Raw genomic sequence first — 10,924 nt, 5'->3', positions numbered from 1 at the left:
AGCATATTCAAAAGCAGAGACATTACTTTGCCAACAAAGGTCCGTCTAGTCAAGGCTATGGTTTTTCCAGTGGTCATGTATGGATGTGAGAGTTGGACTGTGAAGAAGGCTGAGTGCCAAAGAATTTATGCTTTTGAACTGTGGTGTTGGAGAAGACTCTTGAGAGTCCCTTGGACTGCAAGGAGATCCAACCAGTCCATTCTGAAGGAGATCAGCCCTGGGTGTTCTTTGGAAGGAATGATGCTAAAGCTGAAACTCCAGTACTTTGGCCACCTCATGCCAAGAGTTGACTTACTGGAAAAGACTCTGATGCTGGGAGGGATTGGGGGCAGGAGGAGAAGGGGACGACAGAGGATGAGAGGGCTGGATGGCATCACTGACTGGATGGACCTGAGTCTGAGTGAACTCCGGGAGTTGGTGATGGACAGGGAGGCCTGGCGTGCTTCGATTCATGGGGTCGCAAAGAGTCGGACACGACTGAGTGACTGATCTGATCTGATCTAGCTCTAAAATTCTAGGGGTATATGACTATTTCTGGAAGTACAAAATGGTAATATGATACTGAATACACACACTTCTTGCAAGCTGTATATCCTTCTTCCCTGAGATTCTGATGCCATTTCCCGAGATACCAGAAGGATAGTTACTAATAATTTAATGAAGTTTCTACGAGCACATGGCGGGTCTTGGTAATAAGCCTTCTTTTTGTCTTTGCTATAATCAGTGGTTCTCAACTAGGGGCAACTCTCCTCCCCCTTCCCCCAGGGGTATGTAAAAAGTTTGGAGACATTTGTGATTGTCACACTTCAGGGGTACTACTGGCATCTAGTGGATATGATGTTAATTAAACAACCACAACAAAAAATCTTGTCCCTTTAGGTCAAACTAGCAGAGCAGCTCCCTTGCTAGGATCTGTTGAAAGTCAACCCTCAACACAAGGGTTTGTATTAAAAAAAAAACAACAAAGAACTTGCCCCTTAAAAAACAAACAAACACAAAGTCAGGGTTAAGCATCAAGTATATTCATCTAGACTAAGTGAAATCAGCTGAAGCTTGATGGCAATCCCTTTCTCTCTAGTAAGAAGGTCCAACTCTGACAGAAATGAGCTTTGCCACAGAGAGAAGTTTCGATGAGTGAGCTCGACTCTTAACAGTGGCTTATACCTGCAAGGGCATAGGCAGAATGACCTACAGAGTTATAAAAATCAAGGTATCATGCAACACCCTTTATACACCGAAATGCCAGAAGCCTGGGAGTGGGACCCAGGTGTGGAAGTTTTCAAACCTCTTTCCTGCTGATCACAGGCACACCCCCAATCAGGAGACACTGCTGTGGAACAGTACTTCTCAAGCAGGTGATTCTGCTCCCCAGGGGATGTCTGGAGACCTTTTCGACTGTCAAAACTGGAGGGGTACTCAACGTTTCCCAATGATTTTTTTCTTCTCCATGCCAACTTCAAAGTCCCAAGAAGAGGGAAACCAAAGGGAACAGAAAGGAAAACCTGGAATTTCTACTTTCTCTCATAGTCACAACTCATGTCTCACAGCAAATCTCCTAGGCTTGTATTTACTTCTGATCTTGAACAAAACAATTTCTTACGTAACAGATTATCATCTTCGGTGGGGTGGACACACATTAGTGCACTTGGCAATAGACTGTGAATGATACATTTTTCTCCAAATAAAGCTATACATCAACACACACAAACAAAAGCTGTAGGGGGCACTACAGCATCTAATGCAGAAAGACTAAACCTCTTACGATGCACAGGACAACTCCCCATGACAGAGAGCTCAAAACGCTAAGAGTGCTGAGGTTAAGAAATCCTGCTTTCAAGAGAGGCCTGGGGGAGATAAGCCAGGGGGCTGTTAATATCTGAAGGATTACTTAAGGAATAGAAGGAGGCAACTGACAACTCTGAAGGGATGGTCTCCACAATTCCTTCTGAGTCTCAGTATAGGAAAACACAGGACAGAGCCATAGCTGGTAGAATGACTCCGACAGAACTCACCAATAAAGACGGTTAAGGCAGAAGACAGGATAAGAGGTCAGACAAAATGTACATTTCTCCTTTATACTGTTTAAAACAGAATTTCTCTATTGATATAAACATGTTCTGAACACTGATACGACATCACCCTGGATGTCAAATCCAAAGCTGTTTCCCCAAATAAACAGCTATACCATCTAGGCAACTCTAAGATGCAATACTGACTCATCTAGTTAAAACACAAAAGCTGTATTCAGAAAGAAAGTTTCAAAAGCCCATCTAAATATTTCCCAATCTTCAACTACGGTAGGAACATACAGAGTACCTAACAATAAATTTTCTTTTTCCACATACTAGGTTCTTTAGTATTATGCTAGCTATGTAGTATGATAATCCATTCTTCAGTGTTATGAATATATTCCATTCTATTTTTTCCAATGATTCTCATTGATTGAAGACGTGTTTCATTAAACCAGGAAAAAAGGTTATCATTGAATTGTAATAAAAACCAAATTCCACATTTAAAGGAAAGATAAATGATAACACATTAAAATGATACAATTTAAAAGAGGAGCAATTTAAAACTGTAATAACTGCTTTAAATTTACAATTAAAGGAATTCCACTTTTTTGTACTCTTATCATCAACGTTCCTCTTTCTGGACATTTCTGCTCATTGTGACTTGAAGAGTCTAGTGTTTTCTTTGCTCTCTGAAAATATACTGTTGTTCTCTCAATTTTTTATTTTGAAAAATTTCAAGCCTCTAGAAAAACTGTAGTAGTACAAAGAATGTTTGTATATCCTTAACTTAGATTCACCAATTGTTAACAAACATTTGGCTATATTTACTTTCTGTCCAACTGTCTTTTTTTTTTTACCAGAACCATTTGAAACTTATTAATGTAACACATCATGAAATCACTTCTAAATGTTTCAACATGTACCTCCTGAAAATAAAAGTATTATTCTACATAACCATCAGCATCATTGTCATACCTATTAAAATTAATAATTCTCTAACATTATTTAATATCTAGTCCATGGTCAAGCTTTCAAAAAAAAAAAAAAAAAGAAAGGAAAGAAAGGCCATACAGCTTTGTAGAAATCTAGGCACCAACCAATGATCACATATCACAGTTAGCTGTTATGTCTCGTTCGTCTATTTAAATCTACAACAGATGCTGGTGTTTTTTCTGGCCTTTTATGACACTGACATATTTGAAGCAGGAACCCCCAGATTTTTAAACCTCGCCTCACTTTTTCTAGTTTCTATGGTTTAAAAAAAAAAAAAATTCTTCCTCTCTAGATTTCCAGAGCTTATACTCTTCCTCTTTTCAAAGTTAAGCTCTCAAACAAACAAAAAGTTTCACTTCCTTCTCGTTTCTCAGGTCTGCATTTGTTTCTTTTCCCCTCACACCACCGATACTGCTTTCACTAAGGTCACCAAAGGCTTTCTTCACATGCCAAGTCCAAAGGACACTTTTTCAGTTATCTCTTTGCAGCAGCTGCCATTCCTATCCATTATCTCCCTCAAGTGCCCTCAAATCTTGGCATAATTCTCTTGTTCTCATTCTCTCGGAATGTTGGCATTCATCACGGATGTCCTTGACTGTCTCATTCCCTCCATGGCTTTAGCCACCAGCTTTAGTGATTCCTAAATCTCTTCACCAATCTGCTGCTGCTAAGTTGCTTCAGTCATGTCCAACTCTGTGCGACCCCATAGACAGCAGCCCACCAGGCTCCCCTGTCCCTGGGATTTTCCAGGCAAGAACATTGGAGTGGGCTGCCATTTCCTTCTCCAATGCATGAGAGTGAAAAGTGAAAGTGAAGTTGCTCAGTCGCGTCCGACTCTTCCCGACCCCATGGACTGCAGCCCACCAGGCTCTCCTGTCCATGGGATTTTACAGGCAAGAGTACTGGAGTTGGGCGCCATTGCCTTCTCCACTTCTCCAATCTAGAGCTCTCCAAAACTCAAGACCCATCCATCTAATCAGCTACCAGACATCCTGGCCCAAATTTCTTATAGTCTCTACGTGTTATGTGTCCATACCTGACTTATTATTTTTCCCCTGCAAACTGTTTATCCTGCTATATTCCTTTTCTCAAATAATGGAAACATCAGTTTTCCAAATTTAAAACCTCTCCTCCTGCTTCCTCATCCCCACCAATGAACCAATCACCAAATCCTCAATTTTATATCCTGTATAGCTCTCACATTCATCACCTCCTCTTTAGCTCTACATTAGTGGCAGTCAAGGCCCTCAACATCCCTCCCATAGACCATCACAGAGATATTTTAATTTCTATAGTTCCAACCCCTTTTCTCCTTTCTGAGCCAGTCTCTACAAATTATTTTTCTAAAACACAAACTGGCTTACATTGCTCATCTATTTAAAGCACTTTAGCACTTTTCTTGACTTCCCACGCCCGGCTAGGGAATAATTTAGCATGGTGGTTAAGAATACCAGCACTGGAGTCAGAAAAAGCTGAATTCAAATACTAGATTCTCCATCTATTGTGTGGCCATGAGACACTGTCTTAACCTCTCTAAAGCCTCAGAGTTTTTATCTATAAAAGAAGGATAATCGTGTCTTTCCAACCATGTTGTTAAGCAATTACAAGGTGATATATCTAAAACATTTGTCTTATTACCCAAATTAAATACATAATAATTACAATAAGATGAAGGCCAAATTACTTAGCATGACCCACTGGTTACTGCCTATCTGTTCAGTCTCGTTTCCCATTCTTTCCTCACATTCTTTGCTCCCATACTATTTCACACCTTTGTGCTTCTGTACATGTAATTTTCTGTTTACAAAAACTATCCCCCTGTGCTTTGTCCAATGAGTGAACACTATTTCTGCCCTTTGAATCTTAGCCCTTCATTTCTGCCCTTTGAACCTTAAACACAACCCTATTACCCTGTATTACATCTATTCCTTGTCTCCTTGCCACGAAACTGTTTCTTGAAAGCAGATTTTTTGGAGAAAATAACAACACAAACTAATAACAGACATGGAAATTTACCTCAGAGATATGGAACCTTATCACTGTCTGTTGAACAATTTATAGAAAACACCTAAAGTAATCATTTTGTTCACAAACTAATGGTTATTTTACTTCTCATTTTTTAAAAATACATCAGCCTAATGAGAGTTTAGGTGAACAAGATAGGAACTTCACACTTGGATTTTTTGTGTGTGTGGAGCTTTAAGTAGCTGTGGAAGAACAGGGATTTGAACTGAGTCTTGAAAACTGTTCTGGTCTGTAGCAGAAAGGGCAAACAGGGCCTGTGGTATTTGAATTGGTGGATGTGAACTTCAGTCAAAACTTCAATGTAGCAAAGCTAAATTTAGGTTACAGCATGTCCTTCCTTAAAGGGAAACTGTCATAACTCAAACAAGCAAATTTATTAAGGGAGAGATGTCCATGGAAGATTCCACTGTGGGAACAACCAAATGAGCAAATAGGAAAAGACAGAAATTATCCTGGAAGTAGTCTCTATTATGAGTGAAAGTGTTAGTCGCTCAGTCTGTCTGACTCTTTGCAACCCCATGGACTGTAGCCGGCCAGGCTTCTCTGTCCATAGAATTCTCCAGGCAAGAATACAGGAATGGGTTGCTGTTTCATCCTCCAGGGGATCTTCCTGACCCAGGGATTGTACCCACTTCTCCTGCACTGCAAGTGGATTCTTTATCATCTGAGCCACCAGGGAAGCCCCTATCATGAGGAGAAGGCCAAATACCTTAAAACTGGTGTACTGGCAAATACCAAGTATATGTAGGCTCTTAGACCAGAAAAGAGGTGTGGCTTGCAGGACTAATGATCTTAAAATACTAGGCAACATGAAGCAGGCAAAGTTCCTTGTTCTAAATGGAGATTACAAACAGCTCATTTAATCAAGCCAATAAACCAAGTCATATTCCTTTCTGAAATCCGAGATGCCATGTTTATCATATACCAAGATCACATTTAAAAAAAAAAAAAATTCCTTCCCTAACAATTATCAGAAAAAGATGTTTCGGAGTGGGGCGGGAAATCTACTGTAAACATTCAAAAAAAAAAAAAGACAAATCTGAAAGGGCAATGAAATATAGACTTTGCTAGGACCGCTGTTTTGGTCATATTGTGACCCCGCGAAACAAGTTCATTTAGGGCGGAACTCTCGGAAAAAAGGGAGAAGTCTTAAGAAAGTTGACCCCGGGGAGTTGGTGAAGGGTGCTGTCAGTCCGCAAAACGCCAAAGGCTCAAAGAAGAGGTCAGCGCAGGGGCACGAGTGGCACTGGCGCGGAAAGGTGGGCTGCGCGAGGATTTTACAGACGGGTGCGGCGACAGTGTTGTCACGAAGCTGCCTCCCCCCTCCCGGCCTCGGGCCCCAATCACTCACACGCTGAGCCCGCGCCCCCTCGGGCTCCTCCCGCCTCGGGGACAGCAAGCCTCCGGGCGAGGAGGATAGGCCGACAACTTCCTACTTCCGGGCGCGCGACCTGGAAGCAACTCCACAGGCGAGGCAGCGCTTCTTCTTCCCGCCGGAAGCTTCCGCCAGAAGTAGATCAGGCGATGTCTCGGAGAACTTGGGAACTATCACGAGATCTGGAGAGTTCGGCTTCTTGCTCCCCCTGGCGGCCAGTTCTTCCCTCTCGGTCTTCTTCAGTCCTTGCTGGCTGTCTCTTTGTGAGTCAACAATTACTCTCTGCCAGACGTTACAAAGGGAGAGGGCAATGGCACCCCACTCCGTACTCTTGCCTGAGAAATCCCATGGATGGAGGAGTCTGGTAGGCTGCAGTCCATAGGGTCGCTAAGAGTTGGACATGACTGAGCGACTTCACTTTCACGCATTGGAGAAGGAAATGGCAACCCACTCCAGTGTTCTTGCCTGGAGAATCCCAGAGATGGGGTAGCCTGGTGGGCTGCTGTCTATGGGGTCGCACAGAGTCGGACACGACTGAAGCGACTTAGCAGCAGCAGCAGACATTACAAAGGACTTTATATTCGTGAAACTGCTTAAACAACCTTCATTTACCCTCTTACTAACCTACCTGAAGTTTATGGAAAGGTTAAATTGCTCGAGATTACACTGGAAACTCGCTCTGTTCAGATTCTGATCTGGAACATGCCCTGCGTGAATGTTGAACTGAACTGGATAAGGCATGCCTGCTTAGTCATGTCTGACACTCTGCGACCCCATAGCCTGTAGCCCTCCAGGCTCCTCTGTTCATGGAATTCTCCAGGCAAGAATACTGGAGTGAGTTGCCATTTCCTACTCCAGGGGATCTTCCTGACCTTGGGATTGAACTCCTGTCTCCTGGCTGATTCTTTACCACTATGCTACCTGGGAAGCCCAACTGCATAAGGACGTGGTCCCTAACATAGGTTATTGACAGTCAACTTGGTGAGAAGAAAATCTGAGACAAGCATTTAGACAGCGATGGAATGTGGCACCAAATTAAAGATCAGGAAGAGAGAAGGAGAGTCTACTACAGATAGGATGAGTAGAGAGGAGACGAACAAGGGAGATTGGGTGAAGTTTGGTAAAGCATTGCAAGGAAAAAGACTAGCTTGGGCAGAAGTCTGAAAGTGGGAATGCTGATTCCACATATAAGGCTTGGATAATAAAATAGTCCAAAATCTGACTGGAGAAGTCAGTGAGTGGTCAATGATGAAGGGCCTTCAAGCTCAGGCCAAGTGATTTGGGATTATAATAGGCAGAGAAACCATTTAATACTTCATGGCAATATCATAGTATTTCAGATGAGGGCTTTGGCTGCTGTGTGTAAAATGGATTACTAGAGGGAAACCAAAGGGCAGGGAAGCTCCAGCAAAGGAGCTTCTGAAATAATCCTGGTGTTAAAGGTCTGAAACAGCAGTGGGAATGGGAAGAAAGGAATACAATTTGGGGACCTTTGGAAAAAAGAGTTGACATTGTTTGATGATGTGTCATTTACAGGGAGCAGAGATAAAGAGGATGATCCTTAGGATTCCAGCTCAAAAAATGATGTTATAGTTTTGGATTATGTTGTTCTAATTATGATGTTATAATTTTTAATAAGGGATATTTATTCAGAAGACACATTAAACTTAGATACAGAATAAATGAAGTAAGTACAAGCTGCAATCTAATAGTGAACTTAGAACAGGAATCTAGGCCTCTTTGTCAACTCTGCCATGAAGCCACTGACACCTAATGTTCTCTTGGGAATAAAAAGTCGAACCAAAGCTGAGCCTCTTGAGTAAGGATTTTGGAATGAGCCAGCAAGGTACTGTCTTATGCTTCTGTTAAACCCCAATGCATCCTCACCATGCCCTAAGCCTCCCAAGATATGTAGTAAGGAACTACATAAGGTCCAGAGAAAGGAAACTCAGGTAACAGACCGGACCAACAATGAAAACTTTCCCATCCAGCTCAAAGGCCATAACGAGGGCACAAACACAAGACTGCAGGAAGTGTAAATTAATTATACCTTACTTTAGCACAGCTTTCATCAGTCTAAAATGTAATTTTCTTTTCAAAAAAATAATTTTATTCATTTATTTATGGCTGTGCACAGGCTTTTCCCTAGTTGAAGAGCAGGGGCTACTCTGCGTTGCAGTGCGTGCACTTCTCAATGCGGTGGCTTCCCTTGTTGCGGTGCATGGGCTCTAGGCGCACAGGTTTCAGTAGTTGTGGTTCCCAGGCTCTAGAGCACAGGCTCAGGATTGTGGCACACGGGCTTAGTTAGTGAAGTTAGTTAAGGTGGTGCGTGGGGTCTTTCTGCAGCAGGGATTGAACCTTTGTCTGCAGCATTCCAAGTGGATTGTTTACCACTGAGCCACCAGAGGTAAACATTTAGGGAAGCCCCTAAAATGTAATTTTCTGTTTATTATTCATTCAATGAAACTCGAGCATCCTATGTTCAGTCCTCTGCGAGGAGGACACAAAGATGAACAAGGCTCAGTTATTCTCTCAAGGAGCGCACTGTCTAGTTTGACCTTTACGATCTTGTATGCCCTTATTCCTGCTTGGCAATTAAGGAAACTGGGATTGAACTGTGGTCAAGAGCACAGGATCCCAGCTCTGGTACTTTGAGCAAGTTATCTCTGTAAGTCTCAGTTTCCTCAAAGTAAAAGGGGGAATAGTGATATCTACCTCTTGTGGGTTTGAAGATTAAGTGTTGTCAAAAGCTCAAAAATAAGCTACAAGGATATATTGCAGAGCACAGAGAATATGGCCAATATTTTACAATAACTATAAATGGAGTATAACCTCTACAAATTGTGAATGAGGAAATTTTCAAGTCTGAGTTCCATTTGTGTTTGATTTTTAACGATGTGAAAGTACACAATAGTGCTTACTGGATGCCTGGTATAAAGTAAGCATTCATTTAACTGCCATTATCAAGTGGTGTGCAAAGCATTTACAGTATGTTCACTGATCCCATTTCTTTCTTGTCCTCCCTCCAAACTTCCTCTCATTGTCTTTGATAATGTGTAAACACTCCTAACAACCTTGGACTACCATCTATCCCAGCCACAGTCACTCTAATCCTTGCTTCTAGCCCTGACCTATTTGATCTTCATTCTCCTAGCTTTCCCTTCCTTTATCTCTGACTTTCTTCCCAGTCCTTCCCTCTTCCCTCTCCTCAGACACTTTGCCTTTGGAGACTAAGTTTGATTTGCTTTATGGCTATGGGGCTATGGACCTGTTGTTGTTTAGTACCTAAGTCATGTCCAAGTCTTTTGGGACTCCATGGACCATAGATCAGGCTCCTCTGTCCATGGGATTTCCCAAGCAAGAATACTGGAGTCGGTTGCATTTCCTTTTCCAGGGGATCTTCCTGACCCAGGGATCTAACCTGTGTCTCCTGCATTGGCAGGTGGATTCTTTACCACTGAGCCACTTGGGAAGCCTGGCTATGGACATATGTCATTTACCTGCTGAGTCTCAGTTTTCACATCTGAAAAATGGGAATAACATCAATTTTACAGGGCTGTTTTGCGGAGTAGATAACATAATAATGTCCAAGTGCTATGTAAATGTACAGCGCCTTACATTAGTGTTAGTTTCTGGCAGCTCTCATCTCTATCCCCTTCCGTTCTCTTCCTCTTCTTGGGTCTCAGCACTATTGTGGGACTAAGAAATTCTTCCAAACGTAAGGTTAGGCTTTAACTCTATTAGAAGTGCAGACTTGCCGGTCGGTCACACCCCACCCCCATGCCTAAACGAACCAATCAGAGAGTCCATAGAATGGCGCGGTCTCTCTCCACACGGAGATCACCTCCAATGGAGCTTGGCACTTTTCTCCGTCCTAGGAGACAGCTTGCTTTAGCCTCACGCTCTAGATTCTCGGCCTTGGAGGTGCGGGTTGGGGTGGGGGTCTTTCCTCTGCCTGGTCTCAAATCCCCCCAATTTTGGCATCTCTCGAGTTGAACGGCGGGAACCGGAAGCCGGTTGCAGCAGCCGCGGGTCCCGGCGAATCGACGCCGGAAGTAGCGATCGCCTCGGGAGTTTTCCGCCAGCCTCGCCATGGCGGCGATTCCTCCAGACTCTTGGCAGCCGCCCAACGTGTACCTGGAGACCAGGTGAGGGTCCGGCCTCCGGGGCTGGGCTGGTGGAGGCGACGCGGAGTTTCAGGCTTAGCCGCGGGGCTGCGTTCCGGGCTCGCGCCTTCGGAAGGCCAGCCTCCTCGTGGAGGGGCGGTAGTGAGGGCCGCCTTGGGGCTGAGTGGGAACCGCCACTGCCCGCGTCCGAGCTGCACACCCACTTGCGCTGCTAGCGACAGCGGCCCGAGTGCCCGCCTTCTACCCCTCGGTTCATTCATCCTTCATTCAACCAGCGCGCGTTCAGTCTACAGGCCAGGGACGTGGGATCGGAGGGTCAGAGGTGGATGAAACAGCCTTGCCTTTAGAAGCTTACAGTATAGTGAAGGAGACAGACATGTAAATATTAAGGG

At 43.6% G+C, this 10,924-nt stretch overlaps 2 protein-coding genes across 5 annotated transcripts in view; one reads left to right on the top strand and one right to left on the bottom strand.

The window, feature by feature from the left end:
* Positions 1–6,522, bottom strand: part of LOC104994953 (chromosome unknown open reading frame, human C6orf89) — a 41,361-nt gene extending 34,839 nt beyond the window's left edge. For 2 of the 4 annotated variants that reach the window (XM_010848672.1, XM_010848673.1), the window contains exon 1: positions 6,382–6,520. The gene's annotated coding sequence lies outside the window, so the exon portion shown is untranslated. Of the gene's footprint in view, positions 1–6,381 lie in introns of all 4 variants that reach the window. The other 2 variants (XM_010848674.1, XM_010848671.1) reach the window with 2 other exon arrangements.
* A 3,687-nt stretch (positions 6,523–10,209) lies between these two features.
* The window catches only part of PPIL1 (peptidylprolyl isomerase (cyclophilin)-like 1), a 20,663-nt gene continuing 19,948 nt past the window's right edge, over positions 10,210–10,924 (top strand). The window contains exon 1 of the mRNA XM_010848670.1: positions 10,210–10,553. Within this exon, the coding sequence (XP_010846972.1) occupies positions 10,498–10,553 (56 nt within the window). The 5' untranslated portion in view covers positions 10,210–10,497. The remainder of the gene's footprint in view (positions 10,554–10,924) is intronic.

This window comes from Bison bison, unplaced genomic scaffold (genome assembly GCF_000754665.1).
Source record: "Bison bison bison isolate TAMUID 2011002044 unplaced genomic scaffold, Bison_UMD1.0 scf7180017864270, whole genome shotgun sequence".
NCBI lineage: Eukaryota > Metazoa > Chordata > Mammalia > Artiodactyla > Bovidae > Bison > Bison bison.
This window is presented reverse-complemented; position numbering and strand designations above follow the sequence as displayed.